Source organism: Cervus elaphus, chromosome 9 (assembly GCF_910594005.1).
Source record: "Cervus elaphus chromosome 9, mCerEla1.1, whole genome shotgun sequence".
Taxonomy (NCBI): Eukaryota; Metazoa; Chordata; class Mammalia; order Artiodactyla; family Cervidae; genus Cervus; species Cervus elaphus.
In genome coordinates this window covers 6,768,142-6,790,372 of record NC_057823.1, presented here as the reverse complement: position 1 = coordinate 6,790,372, position 22,231 = coordinate 6,768,142, and the positions used below count along the sequence as shown (strand labels likewise).

The 22,231-nt window shown below is 38.9% G+C and overlaps 1 protein-coding gene across 1 annotated transcript in view; it reads left to right on the top strand.

The window, feature by feature from the left end:
* The window catches only part of OBSCN (obscurin, cytoskeletal calmodulin and titin-interacting RhoGEF), a 226,880-nt gene that overhangs the window by 21,313 nt on the left and 183,336 nt on the right, over positions 1–22,231 (top strand). The window contains exon 8 of the mRNA XM_043910748.1: positions 20,623–20,898. Coding sequence (XP_043766683.1) covers positions 20,623–20,898 — 276 coding nt within the window. The remainder of the gene's footprint in view (positions 1–20,622; positions 20,899–22,231) is intronic.

The following is a 22,231-nucleotide window of genomic DNA, read 5'->3' as shown; positions in this document are numbered from 1 at the left end:
ACTCTCCTCTTTCACTTTCATCAAGAGGCTCTTCAGTTCCTCTTCACTTTCTGTGGTATATTCTGCATATCTGAGGTTGTTGGTGTTTCTCTCAGCAATCTTGATTCCAGCTTGTGATTCATCCAGCCTGGCATTTCCCCTGTATACTCTGCATAGAAGTTAAACAAGCAGGGTGACAATATACAGCCTTGACGTACTCCTTTCCCAGTTTGGAACCAGTCCATTTTTCCATGTCCAGTTCTAACTGTTGCTTCTTGACCTGCATACAGGTTTCTCAGGAGGCAGGTAAGGTGATCTGGTATTCTCATCTCTTTAAGAATTTCCCAGTTTGTTGTGATCCACACAGTCAAAGGGTTTAGTGCAGTCAATGAAGCTGAAGTAGATTTTTTCCTGAAGTTCCCTTGGTTTCCCTATGAGCCAATGAATTTTGGCAGTTTGATATCTGGTTCCTCTGCCTTTTCTATATCCAGTTTGTACATCTGGAAGTCCTGTTCACATACTGCTGAAGTCCAGCTTGAAGGATTTTGAATATAACCTTTCTAGCATGTGAAATGAATGCAGTTGTATGGTAGTTTGAACATTCTTTGGCATTGCCTTTCTTAGGGATTGGACTGAAAACTGACCTTTCCCAGTCCTGTGCCTACTGCTTAGTTTTCCAGATTTGCTGACACATTGAATGCAGCACTTTCACAGCATCATCTTTTAGGATTTCAAATAGTTCAGCTGGAATTCCATCACCTCCATTAGCTTTGGTTAGAGTGATGCTTCCTAAAGCCCACTTGACTTCACATTCCAGGATGTCTGACTCTGGGTGAGTGACCACACCATCATGGTTACCCACATCATTAAGACCTTGTAAATATAGTTCTTCATGTGTTATTGCCACCTCTTGATAATCTCGTCTGCTTCTGTTAAGTCCTTACCATTTTGGTCCTTTATCATGCCCATCCTTGCATGGAATGTTCCCTTGAGATCTCCAGTTTTCAAGAAGAGATCTCTGATTTTTCACGTTCTGTTGTTTTCCTCTGTTTCTTTGCATTGTTTGTTTGAGAAGTCCTTCTTATCTGTCCTTGCTTTTCTCTCAAACTCTGCAATCAGTGGGTATATCTTTTCCTTCCTACCTTGCCTTTCACGTCTCTTCTTTTCTAATAGCTTAGACAACCACTTTGCTTTCTAGCATTTCTTTTTCTTGGGGATGGTTTTGGTCACTGCCTCCTCTACAGTGTTAAGAACTTCTGTCCATAGTTCTTCAGGCATTCTCTCTACAAGATTTAATCCCTTGAATCTATTTGTCACCTCCACTGTATAATCATAAGGGATTTGATGTAGGTCGTACCTGAATGACCTAGTGGTTTTCCTTACTTTCTTCTCCTGAATTTTGTAATAATGCACACAATGTCAAAATGTCAGTCTGAAAATCTCTCCCCCTATCCTTTCTAAGGATGGCAGTCAACCAAGTATTTCCACTAAAGTTGCAGTTGCACAGGAACAAGGAATGTTTAAAACTCACACCAGCAGACTGATTCAGATGAGAAGGGCCCCAAGGTTGGGTGGATGAATAGAAACAATGAATGTACTCCGGGAGCCAGCTCAACTCTACTGCTTTTTTTTCTTGTGGGAAGTCTGCCTTCCGGTAGAAGAGTAGCTGAACAGTAATGAGGGTGTTGCAGAGAGAAGAGACTACAAAGGTTCCAGACATAAGGGGGTTTCCATTTTCCTTAATGGAGGTGAAGATTTGGGCTAGGAATCCCCAAAGAGCAGAAAGACTATGATGGCTGAGAGCTGCGCCCACATGGTACTTTGTGGCTGCCCGGAGCAGCCTTCTCACCACCAGAGCCGGCATGTTGGAGGTCTGGAGCGGGGTGGTAACAGCCTGGGGCGTTAGTGGTGAAAGCAGCAGCAGCAGGTCCAGGGTGAGGCTCACTCGGAAAGCAGCACCGCTCACGTCTGTACCCTGTAGTGCAGGACCAGGACCAGGACCGGGTGATTGGCGCATCAGGAACAGGTCTTCACCAGAAGAATCTGCCCTGCTGGCTCAGTTGGTAAAGAATCCGCCTGCAATGCAGGAGACGTGGGTTCGATCCCTGGGTTGGGAAGATCCCCTGGAGGAGGCCATGTCAACCCACTCCCTTATTTTTGCCTGGAGAATCCCGTGGACGGAGGAACCTGGCGGGCTGCAGTCCATGGGCTCACAAAGAGTCAAACCCAACTGAGAACTCAGCACAGAGCATGGTCCCAGTCAGTGCCGCTGGCTCTAGCATTGCCGACTGAAGACTCAACCCTTCGACACGCTGCCCCCAGCATTTTAAACACTTGGAGCAGCCTTACCAGAAGTAGGCCAGCCACAGTGCCCAGCCCCGGGGCTTTGCTGAGGAGAATCTTGAGGCCGGGAACTTGCTTAGCATAAAATCGGCCTCACCTGGAGACCACGTTTTTTGGACACGCCCTTCCTGCTGCTCAAATTTTAAAGCACGCCAAAGCTGTATGCCCGCTGATTTCCATCTCTCCTGCCTTTGTTTATGCTTTGGCAGCAGAGTTTATCCTCCCACCTTTGTGCTCCTCTTCCTTGACACCGTCTTGTTTTTTCTGGACTCTTTAATTTTACTCCATTGATGTATATGTCTACTACAGTGTGGATTATTGTAACTTTGTGGTGAATTTTGAAATTGGGACGTGTGAATCCTTTAAACTTTTTTTTTTCAAACAACATTGATCTGGCTGTTTTAGGTCTCTTGCATTTGCACATAAATTTTAGGATCATCTTTTAAAAATTTTACAGAAACTACAGGTCGTATTTTGATTGGGATTGCATCCAATGTGTAGATCAATTTGGGGAATACTGACATCGTAACAGCATTAGTCTCCTAACCTACAATATGAAATGACTTTCTATTTATTTTGGTGTTTTAACTTTCTTTCAATTATTTTATAGTTTTTAGTGTGCAGGAATTGTGCTTAATGTGTTAAATTTGTTGCTATTTTATTCTTTTTCATGTTACTGTAGATGGAATTATTTTCTTAATTTTCTTTTAAATTACTCATATTTAATGCATAGAAATAGACTTGATCAAGAAATAGACTTGATCCATATGTACTTAACAATAGCGGTTGGTCTGCTATCCTGCAGCCTTTCTGAACCCATTTATTTACTCTTAGTTCTTTTGTGAATGCCTTAGGATTTTCAATAGGCAAATCATGTCACCTGCAGATAGTTTTACTTCACTTCCAGTCTGGATGCCTCTCATTTTGCTTTTGATTACTGATTAAATCTCTTTACTTGTTATAGGTCCATTCAGAGTTTTTCTGTTTATTCTTGTGTTAGTTTTGATAGTTTATGTGTTTCTGGGAATTTCTCCATTTCATCTAGGTTATCTAGTTGGTAGGTAGTTGCTTGTAGTATTCTCTTATAATCCTTCTAATTTTTACAAAGTCTTTATTGATGTCCCCTGTTTTTTCCCTGATTTTAATAATTTTAGTCTTCTATGTTTTTCTTGATCAGCCTAGCTAATGTTTTGTCAATTTTGTTGATCTTTTCAAAAAACCACCTTTTGGTTTCCTCAATTCTTTCTGTTGCTTTTGTATTCTCGATTTTGTTTATCTGTGCTATAATCTTTATTTTTTTCATTCTTCTGAGCTTGGGTTTAACTTAATCTTCTTTTTCTTGTTTCTTAAGGCATGAAGTTAGGTTATTGATTTATAATTTTTTTTTTTAAACATAGGCCTGTAATTTATAGCTCTGGATGGCAGGAAACTCTGAACCCTGCTTTCACTGCATCTCATAAGTTTTGGTATGCTCTGCTTTCATTTTTCATTCATCCCCAAATATTTTCTAATTTTCCTTGTAATTCTGTCTTGAGCGTATTGTATATCTTTGACATGTGATTGTGAATTTTCTAGTTTTCCTTCAGTTATTGATTTTTAGTTTCATTCCATCATAGTCAAAGAGACTCTTGGTATGCTTTCAGTCTTTGAAGATTTATTGAGACTAGTTTTATGACTTAACATATATTAGAGAGTGTTCCATATGTACTTGAGCAAAATGTGTCTTTTGTTGCTGTTGGGTGGAGTGTCTGCTATAATTCAGTTGGGTCTGGTTTCTTGTGTTGTGCTTTTCATGTCATATTTCTTTATTGATCTGTTATTCTGTCCATTATTCAAAGTAGGATATTGAAGTCTTCAGCTGTTCTTGGAGAACTGTCTCTTTAATCTTCTAGTTTTCACTTCGTATGTTTTGGAGCTCTCCTGTTGTGCTTGTGTTTATAGCTGTGTTATCTTCTTAATTAATTGACTCATTTAATCAATATGTAACATCATTAATCTATGTGCTGTGCTGTGATTAGTTGCTCAGTCTTGTCAAACTCTTTGCAACTCCATGGAGCCCGCCAGCCTCCTCTGTCCACGGGATTCTCCAGGCAAGAATGCTGGGGATCATCCCACCCCAGGGACTGAACACAGGTCCCCCTCATTGCAGGCGGATTCTTTACCTTCGGAGCTACCAGGGAAGCCCAGTCTAAAATTATATACATTATAATATAATGTCTTGTAATGTCTTTTCTCTTTTTTTTTTTTACTTAAGTATGGCCACCTCAGGTCTCTACTGATTGCTCTTTGCATGGAGTATCTTTTCACTTTCAACCTAGTTGTATGTCTGGACCTCAAGTGAATCTCTTATAGGCAGCACTTAAATTCATTTTGTGGTGTTAATTCTTAAAAAGAAGCTATTTTGTTCTCTTGTTTCTTGTTTGTCATATCTTTTTGCTGTTGCTTCTGCATTACTGTCATTTATGATTAATTGATTTTTTTTCTAGTGTGCCATTTTGTTACTTTTTCATTTCTTTATGTATATATACATTCATTTTTTCTTAAGTTATTACTCTGGGGATTTGTCATTATCATATAGCTTTATAATAATCAAGTTTGAAATTATATGATTTTAGTTTCAGTTAAAACTGCATATTTACAACTAGTGCCCCAAGCTGAATGTTCTTATTGTCACAAGTTATGTCTTTATACATAGTGTATCCATTAACTTTGTAGTTTTATGATTATTGTTTATACCTTTTTAAAAATCATATAAAAAACGAGATGAATTACAGAATAAAAATGCTACTGGCTTTTATATTTAGTTGTGTAGCTACGTTTACTGTTGTTCTTTGATTTTCATATGGTTTCAAGTTACTGTCTTGTATCTTTTCATTTTGAGCTGAAAGATTCCTTTAGAATTTTTTGTAGGACAGTTGTGTTTTGTTTTTTTTTTGTAGGACAGTAGGATAGCAAAGAGACCCTTAGCTTTTGTTTATCTGGGACTGTATAAGTTCTCTTTCATTTTTGAAGGACAGCTTTGGCAAATCTAAAACCATTGGCTGATAGTTTTTTCTTTTAACAGTTTAAACTCATCATCCCACAGCCTTCTGGCCTCTGTGGTTTCCAAGAAGAAATCAGCTATTTGTCTTATTGAGGAGCTCTTGTGTGTGACAGGTCACGTCTTGCTGCTTTCAAGAGTCTCTCTCTCTTTTTTGACCTTTGACAATTTGACATACATTGTCTTAGTGTGAATCTCTTTTAGCTTATCTTCATGGAGTTTGTTGAGCTTCTTAGGTGTATAGATTCATGTCTTTTATCAGTTTTGAAAGTTTTTGACCATTTCTTCAAATAATCTCTTTGCCCCTTTCTCTCCCCTCCTGTGGACTCCCATTATGCATGTGTTGGTACAATCCATGTTGCCCCACAGGTGTCTGAGGCTTTGTCCATTTTCTTCATTATTTTTTCTTTCTGATCATCAGACTAGCTAATTTCAAGAGCGTCTTTAACTTGAATGATTCTTTCTTTTGCCTGCTTAAATTGGCTGTTGAATACCTCATTAGTGAAGTTTTCATTTCAATTATTATACTTTTAAAATTTAATGGATATTATTTATTTGGTGAGACATTGTCCTCATGTATTCCTTTATTTCACTGTAAATTGTTTCCTTTAGTTTTTTAAAAGCACACTTAAAATAGCTGATGTGAAGACTTTTTCTAATAAGTCCAGTATCTGGATTTTCTCAAGCACGGTTTCTGTTAACTGCTTCTTTGCCTGTATGTGGGCCATGATTTCTTGTTTCTTAGCATGTCGTGTAATTCTTTGTTGATAACTGGAATATTAAGTGATAATATGTGGAAACTCTGGAGTTCAGATTCTCCCATCCTCCCTGGTGTTGGTGTTGCTATTTGCTTTTTCTGCTATTGTTTGGATGTTCGGTGACTTTTCTGAGCTAATTCTGTAAAGTCTGTGTGTGTGTATGTGTGTGTGTGTGTAAGATACTGAAGTCTCCTCAGTTAGCTGATTGGTCAGCTAATGATTTCACAGTGATTTCCTTCGATGTCTGTAACCTGCAAGTCTCCCAGTGTTTGCCAGGGGACTTTGTGTGGGTGTTGTTGCATGCATGTAACTCAAAGCCATATCCACCTTTGCCTTTACTGTAGGCTTTCATGAAGCAGATGTGTGAGTTTAGAACCTTCTCGGGTATCTTCTGAGTATCATGTATGTATGGCCTTCTAGATGCCCAGGAAGGGGTCAGAGCTTTTCAAAGCTATCTACTAACATCTCATAATCCAGCTTTTCCTTTTAAGCCCATTGATTAGCCTGTTGTCTGCCAGTCGTTATCCACAAACCCAGACAGCCATGTTCAGTAATTGCCTGTGCTTATTTTTAACAAAAACCATGGGGAAGAGCTGTTTTTAATTGGTGAGCTTCTGTTCAGACTTGGATAATGAATAAATAAAGACAGCCTTGTGAGTGGGGCTTTGCAAGGAGCCACTAGTCAGCTTAAATAATGACTGTTCTCTGGGAATGGAACTTTGAAAGAGCCCTCCTTTCATTCTTTACCCTACCAGGGGGCTTCCCGGCTGCTGGTTTTCATTGTGATAGTGGACCGTTGGTTTTCAAGGCTACGTCAGAACCAGGGAGAAGGGTATGAGGATTGGGCAAGTTAAAACACCACGTCTTGCTGTTCTTACCAAGATGTCACTGTTTTTCTTGACTGTATGTTCCTCAGATTGCTAATAAGCCTTTGGTTAATATCCAGAGCTTTGGGAAAGTTGATTACAACAATTTTTGCAAATGTCTTAATTGATTTCATGGGAGAGAGTTTTTTTTAAAAAGTTATTATTTTGCCATTTTTGCTCATGTGTCTTGGGATGATTTTATTTTTATTTTATTTTTTTTTCAGTTTTATTTATTTATTTATTTTTTTACTTTACAGTATTGTATTGGTTTTGCCATACATTGACATGAATCTGCCATGGGTGTACATGTGTTCCCCATCCTGAACCCCGTTCCCACCTCCCTCCCCATCCCATCCCTCTGGGTCATCCCAGTGCACCAGCCCCGAGCACCCTGTATCATACATCGAACCTAGACTGGCAATTCATTTCACACATGGTACATGTTTCAATACCATTCAATACCATTCTCCCATATCATCCCACTCTCACCCTCTCCCACAGAGTCCAAAAGACTGTTCTATACATCTGTGTCTCTTTTGCTGTCTCACATACAGGGTTATCATTACCATCTTTCTAAATTCCATATATATGCGTTAGTATACTGTATTGGTGTTTTCTTTCTGGCTTACTTCACTCTGTATAATAGGCTTCAGTTTGATCCACCTCATTAGAATTGATTCAAATGTATTCTTTTTAATGGCTGAGTAATATTCCATTGTGTATATGTACCATAGCTTTCTTATCCATTCATCTGCTGTTGCTTCCATGTCCTGGCGATTATAAACAGTGCTGCAATGAACCTTGGGGTACACGTGTCTCTTTCCATTCTGGTTTCCTTGGTGTGTATGCCCAGCAGTGGGATTGCTGGGTCATATGGCAGATCTATTTCCAGTTTTTAAAGGAACCTCCACATTGTTCTCCATAGTGGCTGTACTAGTTTGCATTCCCACCAGCAGTGTAAGAGGGTTCCCTTTTCTCCACACCCTCACCAGCACTTATTGCTTGTAGACTTTTGGATAGCAGCCATTCTGACTGGCATGAAATGGTACCTCATTGTGGTTTTGATTTGCATTTCTCTGATAATGAATGATGTTGAGCATCTTTTCATGTGTTTGTTAGCCATCTGTATGTCTTCTTTGGAAGAGATGTCTGTTTAGTTCTTTGGTCCACTTTTTGATTGGGTCATTAATTTTTCTGGACTTGAGCTGCTGGAGCTCCTTGTATATTTTTGAGATTAATTCTTTGTCAGTTGCTTCATTTGCTATTATTTTCTCCCATTCTGAAAGCTGTCTTTTCACCTGTTTATAGTTTCCTTTGTTGTGCAGAAGCTTTTAATTTTAATTAGGTCCCATTTGTTTATTTTTGCTTTTATTTCCAATATTCTGGGAGGTGGGTCACAGAGGATCTTGCTGTGATTTATGTCGGAGAGTGTTTTGCCTATGTTTTCCTCTAGGAGTTTTATAGTTTCTGGTCTTATGTTTAAATCTTTAATCCATTTTGAGTTTATTTTTGTATATGGTGTTAGAAAGTGTTCTAGTTTCAGTCTTTTACAAGTGGATGACCAGTTTTCCAAGCACCACTTGTTAAAGAGATTGTCTTTTCTCCATTGTATATTCTTGCCTCCTTTATCAAAGATAAGGTGTCCACAGGTGCATGGATTTCTCTCTAGGCTTTCTGTTTTGTTCCATTGATCTATATTTCTGTCTTTGTGCCAGTACCGTACTATCTTGATGACTGTGGCTTTGTAGTAGAGACTGAAGTCAGGCAGGTTGATTCCTCCAGTTCCATTTTTCTTTCTCAAGATTGCTTTGGCTATTCGAGGTTTTTTGTATTTCCATACAAATTGTGAAATTATTTGATCTAGTTCTGTGAAAAATACCATTGGTAGCTTGATAGGGATTGCCTTGAATCTATAGAATGCTTTGGGTAGTATACTCATTTTCACTGTATTGATTCTTCTGATCCATGAACACGGTATATTTCTCCATCTATTTGTGTCCTCTTTGGTTTCTTTCATCAGTGTTTTATAGTTTTCTATGTATAGGTCTTTTGTTTCTTTAGGTAGATATGTTCCTAAGTATTTTATTCTTTTCGTTGCAATGGTGAATGGTATTGTTTCCTTAATTTCTCTTTCCGTTTTCTCATTGTTAGTGTATAGCAATGCAAGGGATTTCTGTGTGTTAATTTTATATCCTGCAACTTTACTATATTTATTGATTAGCTCTAGTAATTTTCTGGTGGAGTCTTTAGGGTTTTCTATGTAGAGGATCATGTCATCTGCAAACAGTGAGAGTTTTACTTCTTTTCCAATCTGGATTCATTTTATTTCTTTTTCTGCTCTGATTGCTGTGGCCCAAACTTCCAAAACTATGTTGAATAGTAGTGGTGAGAGTGGGCACCCTTGTCTTGTTCCTCAGTTTAGGGGAAATGCTTAATTTTTCACCATTGAGGGTAATGCTTGCTGTGGGTTTGTCATATATAGTTTTTATTATGTTGAGGTATGTTCCTTCTATTCCTGCTTTCTGGAGGGTTTTTATCATAAATGGATGTTGAATTTTGTCAAAGGCTTTTTCTGCATCTATTGAGATAATCATATGGTTTTTATCTTTCAATTTGTTAATGTGGTGTATTACATTGATTGATTTGTGAATATTGAAGAATCCTTGCATCCCTGGGATAAAGCCCACTTGGTCATGATGTATGATCTTTTTAATATGTTGTTGGATTCTGTTTGCTAGAATTTTGTTAAGGATTTTTGCATCTATGTTCATCAGTGATACTGGCCTATAGTCGTCTTTTTTTGTGGCATCTTTTTCAGGTTTTGGTATTAGGGTGATGGTGGCCTTGTAGAATGAGTTTGGAAGTTTACCTTCCTCTGCAATTTTCTGGAAGAGTTTGAGCAGGATAGGTGTTAGCTCTTCTCTAAATTTTTGGTAGAATTCAGCTGTGAAGCCATCTGGTCCTGGGCTTTTGTTTCTTGGAAGATTTCTGATTACCGTTTCAATTTCCATGCTTGTGATGGGTCTGTTAAGATTTTCTATTTCTTCCTGGTTCAGTTTTAGAAAGTTGTACTTTTCTAAGAATTTGTCCATTTCTTCCAAGTTGTCCATTCTGTTTGTATATAGTTGCTGATAATAGTCTCTTATGATCCTTTGTGTTTCTGTGTTGTCTGTTGTGATCTCTCCATTTTCATTTCTAATTTTGTTGATTTGATTTTTCTCCCTTTGTTTCCTGATGAGTCTGGCTAATGGTTTGTCAATTTTATTTACCTTCTCAAAGAACCAGCTTTTGGCTTTGTTGATTTTTGCTATTGTCTCTTTTGTTTCTTTTGCATTTATTTCTGCCCTAATTTTTAAGATTTCTTTCCTTCTACCAACCCTGGGGTTCTTCATTTCTTCCTTTTCTAGTTGCTTTAGGTGTAGAGTTAGGTTATTTATTTGACTTTTTTCTTATTTCTTGAGGTAAGCCTGTATTGCTATGAACCTTCCACTTAGCACTGCTTTTACAGTGTCCCAAAGGTTTCGGGTTGTTGTGTTTTCATTTTCATTCATTTCTATGCATATTTTGATTTCTTTTTTTATTTCTTCTGTGATTTGTTGGTTATTCAGCAGCATATTGTTCAGCCTCCATATGCTGGAATTTTAATAGTTTTTCTCCTGTAATTGACATCTAATTTTACTGCATTGTGGTCAGAAAAGATGCTTGGAATGATTTCAGTTTTTTTGAATTTACCAAGGCTAGATTTATGGCCCAGGATGTGATCTATCCTGGAGAAGGTTCTGTGTGTGCTTGAGAAAAAGGTGAAATTCATTGTTTTGGGGTGAAATGTCCTATAGATATCAATTAGGTCTAGCTGGTCCATTGTGTCATTTAAAGTTTGTGTTTCCTTGTTAATTTTCTGTTTAGTTGATCTATCCATAGGTGTGAGTGGGGTGTTAAGGTCTCCCAATATTATTGTGTTATTGTTAATTTTCCCATTTCATACTTGTTAGCATTTGTCTTACATACTGAGGTGCTCCTATGTTGGGTGCATATATGTTTATATTTGTTATATCTTCTTCTTGGATTGATCCATTGATCTTTAGGTAGTGTCCATTTTGTCTCTTTTCACAGCCTTTGTTTTGAAGTCTATTGTATCTGATATGAGTATTGCTACTCCTGCTTTCTTTTGGTCTCTATTTGCATGGAATATCTTTTTCCAGCCCTTCACTTTAAGTCTGTATGTGTCCCTTGTTTCGAGATGGGTCTCTTGTAGACAACACATATAGGGGTCTTGTTTTTGTATCCATTCAGCCAGTCTTTGTCTTTTGGTTGGGGCATTCAGTGGAGGCAGAAGATAGGATAAGTGAGGTAGAAGATAGAATGGTAGAAATAAAAGAAACAGAGAGGAAAAAAGAAAGAAGAATTAAAAGAAATGAGGATAACCTCAGAGACCTCTGGGACAATGTGAAACACCCCAACATTCGAATCATAAGAGTTCCAGAAGAAGAAGACAAAAAGAAAGACCATGAGAAAATACTTGAGATAATAGTTGAAAACTTCCCTAAAATGGGGAAGGAAATAGTCACACAAGTCCAAGAAACCCAGAGTCCCAAACAGGATAAACCCAAGGCAAAACACCCCAAGACACATATTAGTCAAATTAACAAAGATCAAACACAAAGAACAAATATTAAAAGCAGCAAGGGGGAAACAACAAATAACACACAAGGGGGTTCCCATGAGGATAACAACTGATCTTTCAGTAGAAACCCTCCAGGCCAGAAGGGAATGGCAGGACATACTTAAAGTGATGAAAGAGAATAACCTACAGCCCAGATTACTGTACCCAGCAAGGTTATTATTCAGATATGAAGGAGAAATCAAAAGCTTTACAGATAAGCAAAAGTTGAGAGAATTCAGCACCACCAAACCAGCTGTCCAACAAATGCTAAAGGATCTTCTCTAGACAGGAAACCCAGAAAGGGTGTATAAACTTGAACCCAAAGCAATAAAGTAAATGGCAACAGGATGATTTTCAAAATACTGAAACCAGCCTTTTTTTTCTTGGATTATGCCCATTTGGTTGTGGTGTGTTGTTCTTTTTATATGTTACTGGGTTCAGTTTGAAAATATTTGGTTGAGTATTTTTGTATTTACATGCATGAGGAATTTTGGTTTGTAACTTTCTTACACTGTCTTTGTCTGGCTTTGGTATCAAGGTAATGCTGGAATCACAAAATGCGTTGAAAAATATTCTCTTTGCTTCTGTTTTCTAGAAGAGGTTGTGTAGAATCTATATTGGTTCTATTCCTTCTTTAATTTCTTTTTTAGTTATTTCACTGGGTAAACCAGTGAAGTCATCCTGGCCCAGAGATTTCTTTTTTGGAAGGTCTAAATAATAAAAACATTTTAGCTATACTTATGAAAATATATAGTTTATCTGTTTCCTCTTGGCAAGTTTTTTTTTTGTTTGTTTTTGGATTTTAAGGAATGATTGCTTCATCAGATTTGTTTATTTCATGCTCATAGAGTTGTTTGTAGTATTCCTCTATTCACTTTTAATATCTGCAGTATATGTAGTGATATTTCTTTTTTCATTCCTGATATTGTTAGTTTATATCTTCTTTCTTTTTCTTGTTAGAGGTTTATCAATTTTATTGATCTTTTCAAAGAACCAGATGTAGGTTTCATTGATTTTATTTTTAAACTTCATTGATTTCAGTTATCTTTATCATTTCCTTCTTTCTAATCTTTTCTTTCTTGAATTTCTTAAGGTATAAACTTAGATTTCTGATTGAAATCTTTCTTCTTTTCTAATGTAAATATTTAATACTACACATTTCCTTTAAGTGCTGCTTTAACTTTGTTCTTCAAATTTTGATATGCTGTATTTTCATTGTTATTCAGTCTAAAATATTTACTAATTTTGCTTGAAACTTCTTCAACTGCTGTATTACTCAGAGGTGTGTTGTTTAATTTCCAAGTGTTTATAGAGATTTTACTTTTACCTCTCTGTTGTTGATTTCTAGTCTAACTAGCACATACTTTATATTTTTTAGATTTTAGAACTTGTTAGAACTTTCTTATGTAGACCACAATATGGTATATGTTGGTGAATGTTCCATGTGTACTTGACAGGGATGCCTAGTTTGCCCTTGGGTGGAATGTCTTACACGTGTCAGATCATGCTAGTTATTGGTTCAGCTTCTAACAATGTTCTGTCTGCTAGTTCTACCAGTTATTGTGTGAAGAGTGTTGAAGTCTTCAGCTGTAATTGTGGCCTTTCTGGCTTTACTTTCAGCTCTGTCAATTTCTGTTTCATGAATTTTGAAGCTCTGCTATTTGGTGCTTACTCATTTAGAATTGTAAGGTCTTCTATGTCCATTGACTGGATTATCTTTAGGTAATACTCCTCTTTTTTGCTGGTAATTTTTTGGCTTAAGTCTATTCTGCTTGGTATTAATGTAGATACGCAAGATTTGTCTTGATTGGTGTTTGCATTGTATATATTGTTTCATTATTTTATCTATACATATTTGATGTGAGTTTCTTGCAGACAGCATAATGTTGGGTCATTTTTACACATCCCGACAATCTCTTTCTTATAATAGGTGTGTTTAGACTATACTTGTTTTAATGCAGTAATTGTTTGAATTCTGGTCTACTGCCTTATTATTTATTTTTGTTTTTTCTCTTTTTACCTTTGCTGTCTTTCTGGGTTATTTATGATGTTTTTAGTATTTCGTTTTAATTTGTCTGTTGTGACATAGTAGTTACCCTAGGGATTGCACTAAACATACTCTTCACCATCTGTTTAGAATCCAGAATTTTACTACTTCAGTTGACTTGTAGAACTTATATATAAGTACTTTTATCATCTCTTCTTTATGTTACTAGTTGTCTTATGTATTATCTCTGTGTACATTGTAAACTTATTCAGACAGTGTGATGATCTTTGGCTTTTAACTATCAAACATATTTTAAAGAATTCAAGAGGAGAGGTATAGTGTATTTTATTTATCCAGTATATTAGTCAGCTCAGGTTTTTATAGCAAAATACCACAGATTGTATGGCTTGAACAACAAAACTTTATTTTTCCTTGCAGTTCTGGAGGTTGGAAGTCCAATATCAAGGTGCCATCATGATCAGTTTCTTGTGAGAGCTCTCTTCCTCTATCTTCACATGGCCTTTCCTTGTGGACAAAATGTAGCAAAGTTAGGTTAAGTTAATATCTGAACTGACAAGGGGAAAAAAGGGAAGTTTCTTGGTGTTGGAAGCGAAGATGGAATGAAAGACTAAAGCAGTCAGTGATGAATTGGTGCACTTGAATTGGTTTCAGGGATCTGGATCTGACTTGCAAATAGGCAGTAGGAACTTTGGTTCAAGAGAGTTGGAGGAGTGGAACTGAGACAACTATACAAATCTGAGAATCTTATAGAAACACATATTTAAGGAAAAGTTGGACTTTTCCTTTTACTTTTCAAAAGTAAACTACCCATAGCCCAGGGAGGTATGAAAGTATTTTTCTATTTTCCTTGGCTTGGTGCAAAAAGAAATGGATTAGTATGTGAATTTATCATATTTGGGACCCCAGATTAAGAAGTTAAGCTAAAAATGAAGCTCTAGGCCAATGATAATCCTGAAATACCTGACAGGAGTAAATGTAAGCATTCAGGAGGAATACCCCTCCACTATCAGGCCATACTTAATGAATCCCTGGGGAATTCCTTGGGGGTTCAGTGGTTGGGACTCCCCACTTTCACTTCCAAGGGCCTGAGTTTAATCCCTGATTGGGGAATTAAGATTCCATAAGCCGCGTGACATGGCCAAATAAATAAATAAAAGTCTTTAAAAAAGAATCCCTGATAAATATGCTCTCACAATAAAAATCTAAGTATCATAGGAATGATCCAATATAAATGAGAGTTGGAACTTACAAATATAAGCAAGATTAGACCACCCAGGAACTTCAGATGATAGAACAACAGTCCGAAAGAGGAATATAAATGTATTTAAAATGATTAAAAAGATGTATGGAGGACTTGAAAATGTAAGAAAAAGTGTAATACTAGGGAAAAGAACAGGCAGATTTAAAGGAACAAATGAAATTTCTTGGAAAGGAAACATAAAATTTATAACGAACAATTTAGAAGAGGGATAAACAGCAAATTAAACTTAGTTGAACATAAAATTATGAATTAGAAGATAGATCTGAGAAAGTTACTCAATGAATCACAAAGAAGTAAAAAATAAGAGTTAATAACAGAAGAGAGATGAGAAGCAGGCCATATGTATATCTAAAAAGACTTCTAGGAGAGAATGGAAATAATGAAAGAAGATGAAATAATGAAAGAAATAACTGGAGGCATTTTAGAAATGGCATAAGATATGAATCCTAAACTGTAAGATTTGTGAGTAATAATGGAAATTGTAAAAACAGCCACAGCTAGACACATCATAGTGAATTGCAGAAGGTCAAAAACCAAGAGGAGATCTTCAGTTCAGTTCAGATGCCCAGTCGTGTCCTACTCTTTGTGACCGCATGAACCGCAGCATGCCAGGCCTCCCTGCCCATCACCACCTCCTGGAGTTTACTCAAACTCATGTCCACTGAGTCAGTGATGCCATCCAACCATCTCATCCTCTGTCATCCCCTTCTCCTCCTGCCTTCAATCTTTCCCAGCATCAGGGTCTTTTCCAGTGAGTCAGCTCTTCACATCAGGTGGCCAAAGTATTGGAGTCTCAGCTTCAGCATCAGTTCTTCCAATGGACACCCAGGACTGATCTCCTTTAGGATGGGCTGGTTGGATCTCCTTGCAGTCCAAGGGACTCTCCAGAGTCTTCTCCAATATCACAGTTCAAAAGCATCAATTCTTCGGCCCTCAGCTTTCTTTATAGTCCAACTCTCCCATCCCTACATGACACTGGGAAAACCATAGCCTTGACTAGATGGACCTTTGTTGGCAAAGTAATGTCTCTTTTAATATGCCGTCTAGGTTGGTCATAACTTTCCTTCCAAGGAGTAAGCATCTTTTAATTTCATGGCTGAAGTCACCATCTGCAGTGATTTTGGAGCCCAAGAAAATAAAGTCTGCCACTGTTTCCACTGTTTCTCCATCTATTTCCAAATAGAAAAAAGATTAATGGGGTGATATTTATTCTTATATAGGTTTATCAACAGCAATGAAGAGCACAGAGTAAATGGAGAGAATTTATCATTCACAGAATCTCACTGAAATATAATTACCAATGAATTTATTTTATAAAGAAGAAAATCAAATCTGGAGTAATAGAATGGGTTCTAGAGTAATGTGATATGAAGCAAATAAAACAAGTTAATAAAAAAAGGACATCTGATTTCAAGGCCAAGGATTTGACTACACGATTTGATTTCACCAGTGGTGGTTGGCCTGCTAGAAGTTGTAGACCGTATTAGCATATTAATGTTCCTCTGACAAGAGTATTGCCTGTTCTTGGTGACATGGTATAAGAAACTCTCCCTGAAAATACCAGTTCTTTGATGTGCCAACCTCAAATTATGCGTCCCTTTGTTAGAATAATTATGAGATCACAGCTGATGAGTAAACCTGGATTGTAGCATATATCAACCTGAACACGACTGAACTGGGAGCGTTCAGATTCCAAGAACTGTGCTGTTCCCTGCTTTTTGTGCATCTTCTGCATGTGAAGTTTTCTGCATTGAGAAAGCTAGGGATAGGGCCAGCTTGGAGCCAAGGCATTCTAGTTTTGAGTTCCAGACGGTGAGCCCTCATCCAGCTCTAGAAATTTGATTGTCTCTGACCGTTTGTTCCTCCCTGTCCTCAGAGCCCACATTGATGTTTTCCAGGGAGTACCCAACATGAGGGGAAGTGCAGGCTGAGGTGGGGGCCAGCGCCACGCTAAGCTGTAAGGTAGCCCAGGCCCAGAGATGACATGATTCAAAGAGGGAAGAAGCTTGAAAGTGTATGTGGAGGCCAAGGTCTGCACCTGGAGCCTGGTGGCGCAGCAGGTGGGCAGGGTGGATCCTGAGGAGTGTGGTTGGGAAGTCAGGACCTGGAAGGTTTCCCTCCAACTCAGTGTCACAGGTGGGTTCCTTAAAGTCCTTAATGTTCCTTAAGTTAACTGTTAAGGAGTGAGGAGTGTGTGATTATGCCACCTAGAAGCCTGTTTCCACACAAAGCTTACGGCATAGCAGCTATCAGGTATTAATTATATGCCTAGGGCCGGATTTTATGAGTGCTTCTTGTGTTTTTTCTTGTGTAAGCTTCACAATCGCTTCAGGAAGAGGAGCTACCATTGTAAGATAAGGCACAAAAGGAAACTCCGTAACTTACCAAAGTTCGTATAGCCAGAGAAATATAGAGCCAGAGTTTAGCCCAATATTCTGAGGGTTATTTTCTCTCAATATCAAATTGCAGTTTAACAATCCACCCTCCAAACTATATTAATTTTTTTTTTTTTTTAAAGAGACTATTCCACCATCTTCCAGATTGCAGGTATTGTTTGGAACATCAACTGTCAGATTTATCTTCCCTCAAGATCTCATTTTTCTTTCCCTGTTGTTTTTAAGATACTGTTTTTTACTTTCAGCAGTTTATATTGATGCACCTAGGTATGGTTTTCTTTGTATTCGTTCTGGTTAGGATTTCAGAGCATTTTCAGTGCAGATTTTCGTCTTTGCTCAGTCATGGAGTAAGTTTTCTCATGTGTCTCTCATGTATCTCCCTTTCTCTCTCCCTCAGTTCTTTTTTTCTCCCTTTCTGTCTAACTCAGTTCTTTTTCTCTCCCTTTCTCTCCACCTCAGTCTTTTTCTCTCCCTTTCTCTCCACCTCAGTCTTTTTCTCTCCCTTTCTCTCCACCTCAGTCTTTTTCTCTTTCTCTCTACCTCAGTTCTTTTTTCCCTCTCTACCTCAGTTCTTTCTCTCTCTCTCCTTGAGTCTGGATATTTTCTTTAGCTCTGTTTCTAGTTCACTGGTTTACTGTTCCTTTTTATCTAAATGTTGTCAAATCCATTTATACTGTGTTTGCTTTCAGTTGTATTTTCCCATTTTATAATTTATGTTTGTTTAATTTCTTACAGAGTCCTTAGATTCCAGAGTTGGTAGTAAAGTTTTTATATGTGATCTATTTTCTTTTCTTTCATATTAAAGGTATGTTATCAAGCTTATGTATCAGCTTCCCAGGTGGCTCAGAGGTAGAGAACCCACCTGCCAGTGCAGGAGACACAAGAGACGTGGGTTCAGTCCCTGGGTTGGGGAGATCCCCTGGAGGAGGAAATGGCAACCCACTCCAGTGTTATTTCCTGGGAAGTCCTATGGATAGAGGAGCCTGGTGGGCTTCAGTCCATGGGGTCGCTAAGAGTCAGACACAGTTTAGCAACTGAGCACATGGAGACATCATAGTTATATCCTGGTCTGATAGCCATAAAACTGATCGTCTAATATTGCCTTTTAAAAATTTTCTATTTACTCCTGTCCTTGGCATGCCAGTGAATTTTCAGCTGATGGTCAGGTATTGTTTGTTTTGAACATGGATGATGTTATCTTTCTTTAGAAAGAGGATCAGTATTTCTTTTGCTAGGGATAAAGGAAACAACTAAGAATTTTAGTCTGTCCTGGTACGGCACTGATTCAAGCCTGCATTGCAGTTGTGATCAGGGTCATCTGTCTCTGGTTGGCTTCCGGTCCTGGGCATCCTCCAAGGATTCCTGCAGAGACTTGGGGCAGGGGTGAGGGTCTCTTTGCAAGCAGAGACTCAATTTTAATCTTTGTCTCTCTGTTAATGCAAGGTGCTAAAATGTCTGCTATAGTTTTCAGAGATCTTCTGCTTGGCTTCATAGTCTCCTGGGCCATGCAGCTGGGGAACTCATCAAACATCTTGGGGGGAAATGTGACTGAGTGTGGGGCTCAATTCCTCAAAGCCTCTTTTCCCTGGAGGCTTGTCACCTCAGTCCCTGACGTCATCTCTCTATTCACACAAGGTGTCCACAGCATGATCAGTATTCCTGTTTTATTGCAGCGGCTGTATGCCGTACCAAGGAGCAGCAATGCCCACAGGAGAAAATCAGATGCCCAGTGTGGTTCTAAAAGTGCAGTTCCCTTTTACCTTCCTCACTCACTCCATACCTTTCCCTTCAGGAGAGACCTGGCTCTAGGTCTCATCTCTAGTATAATGACCCGCTCAGCGTTCTTCAAGGCTACCTCCCTTCTATCATTTAGCCTTCACCTAAACATCACTCCTTTGCAAGGCTTGCTCTGACTGCCAAATCTAAGCCACCAACCAGTCCCTTTTCTCTAGCATATCACTTTACTTCATCACACCACTCAACTTAGCATTACATCATTTTCAGGTTTATATGTTTGTTTGTCTTTCCTCAGCAGAAAGTGGGCTCTATAAGAACAGAGACTGTGTTGTATACATTTCCAGCTGTGGTGTAGCATTCCCAGTTATACCATAGTGCCTGCAGATAATGGACCCTTCATTGACATTAGTTTCCTCAGTGACTGAGTGAATAAGTGAATGACTGCATCTCTAGCATAGAGTCTCTGAGATCCTCTCTGTATTTATTTGAATTTATTGGCATATGCACAGTTATTAAAATTGATGATATAAGCTGTTGGTAAGGATGTAGAGAACTGGAACTCCACACACTTATGTTGGCAGCATAAATTGGTAAAACAGTTTTGGTAAACTGGAAATATCTGTGAAAGCCAAAAGCAGGTGCTTCTGTGTTCCAACAGTTGTAGTGCTCTAAAAGATACATAAAAGAATGTTCATAGCAACTTTACACATCATATTGCCAAATTGGAAGCAACCCAAATGAACCATAAGAGAAAAAGGAGGAAATAAATTGTGGTGCTTGCTCATACAACAAATCCTATATATTAGTATGAAAGAACAGGCTGCTGCTACAGCATAGCATAGATAGATCTTACAGACATTATGTTGAGTGAAAGAAAACAGACCCAAACAACTTATAATGTTTAATTCCATTCATGTGAAATCAAAGAACAGATAAAAGTAGTGGATGGTGATAAAGGTCGAAAGGTGACTTTTGGGGAGTGGCCAGTAGTGAATGGGGATCTGGAAATGTTTGTTGATGTGTTTTGGTCACATGGGGATAGGTACACTTAAACTTTATTGAGCTGTAAATGAATTAGTGTACTTTACATGTGCGTTATACCTTGAGAAATGTAGGCTAGTTTGTGGGGAATATACCGTATGCCTCGTTCTGGGCATACAAAAGCACATAATTCAGTCTGTCCACCAGAGGTGATGGTCATGTGGGAAGGAGAATGAACTAGCTGTGACAGATGCTGGAATAACCTTGGCCACCTTCTCCCAGCCTTAGGAATTACTTCTGAGTTAGAACATCACTATAATACATGTGAGGTTCTGACACAGGAGACATATCAGACTCTTTACCTGTGCACCCTTCTGGGCTTAGGGCATCACTGGCTCCAAGGAGAAACTTTCCTGAACTCTGAAGTCTCATAAGCTGGTTTGGGCTTCCCAGGTGGCGCTAGAGGAAAAGAATCTGCCTGCCCACGCAGGAGACACCAGAGATGTGTGTTCAATCCCTGGGTCGGGAAGATCCCCTGGAATAGGATCAGATTTGTGTCTCTGACAGTGTATATCCCTTTCTGTCCCCAGAGTCCTCTGCAGTGTTTATCAAGGGGCACCCAATGCGTAAGGAGGTAAAGGCCGTGGCAGGAACCAGCGCCACGCTGAGCTGCGAGGTGGCCCAGGCCCAGACGGAAGTGACGTGGTACAAGGATGGGAAGAAGCTGAGTCCGAGCTCGAAAGTGCATGTGGAGGCCACGGGCTGCACCCGGCAGCTGGTGGTGCAGCAGGCGGGCAAGGCGGATGCCGGGGAGTACAGCTGTGAGGCCGGGGGCCAGAAGGTCTCCTTCCACCTGGACGTCACAGGTCAGTCCTTGAAGGTGATGGGACGGGCTTGCACCCCTGACTGACCCGATGATCTTTCCACTGGACTTCATCTCTTTCGGTCTTCTGTCCTCCCACTCCCATTTTCATACCCAGGGCTGGGCAAAGGGAGCTGGATGGGAGGGTGTGAACAGAAGGGAGAAAGGTGTTCTGTGAACCCAGAGTGGCATTTCCACACAGTGATGCACGGTTGTCAGTTCCCAGCATCTGCCCAGGGTCTTCTGGGTGTTCCCTGGTGTCTGGGCCTCTGATTCTGTCTTGCACTTGGAGTCTGATGTGAACCAGATGTCTTTCAACTGTGGGCATGTGAATTTGCTTCTCTTGGCTGTCCTGACAGCTCCTAGATGCCCCACCCAGCAATGCATGTGCGTTCCCACTAGGGAGAGATGATTGAATTCCATTAAACCAGGACCAGGGGAAATTTCTGCTGCAAAGGCTTGGACTTATCTCAAGACCAAGCTATAGATTACTAGAGTTTTAAGTGTTCTGGACACTCTTTCTTCCTCGCACATGGATATTGAAGTTAACTGTGTATCTATAGGACTTCCGAGATGGCTCAGTGGGTAAAGAATGTGCCTGCAGTGCAGGAGATGCAGTTTTGATCCCTGAGTCGGGAAAACCCTCTGGAGGAGGGAATGGCAACTCACTCCAGTATTCTTGCCTGGAGAATCCCATGGGCAGAGGAGCCTGGTGAGCTGCAGTTCATAAGTTTGTAAAGAGTCAGGCACAACTGAAGCGACTGAGCATGCATGCATGCATGTGTATCTACATGTAACAAAATCTAGATCCATTTTTCTTGCAATATGTGTGCAAAGTATATAGAGCAGAGAATTGGTCAGTATGTGCCTGAAATATGCACATGTGAGGCCTGGAATTCTCTTTTCTTTTTTTTTGTTTTTTTTAAATGTAAATTTATTTATTTTAATTGGAGGCTAATTACTTTACAATATTATATTGGTTTTGCCATACATTGACATGAATCCGCCACAGGTGTACATGTGTTCCCCATCCTGAACCCCCCCTCCCCATCCCATCCCTCTGGGAATTCTCTTTTCAAAGCAAATATTGATTTCCTTTTTTCTTCTATTAGAACATTCTATGTCAGAATTCTGCTTGGAGTCTGATATATAGATTTAGACTTGGAAAGGAATAGTTGCTTTTCCTATACCAGCATGTATGTATCTTTTGAAAATTGTATATTAGGAGAATATAGCAATTTTTTTCATGGCAATCAATATGAAAGCTATGACAAATTGATTAGATTTTTAGGAAACTGTCTTAAGAGTGACACAAGAAACATTCAACTCAAATAGTC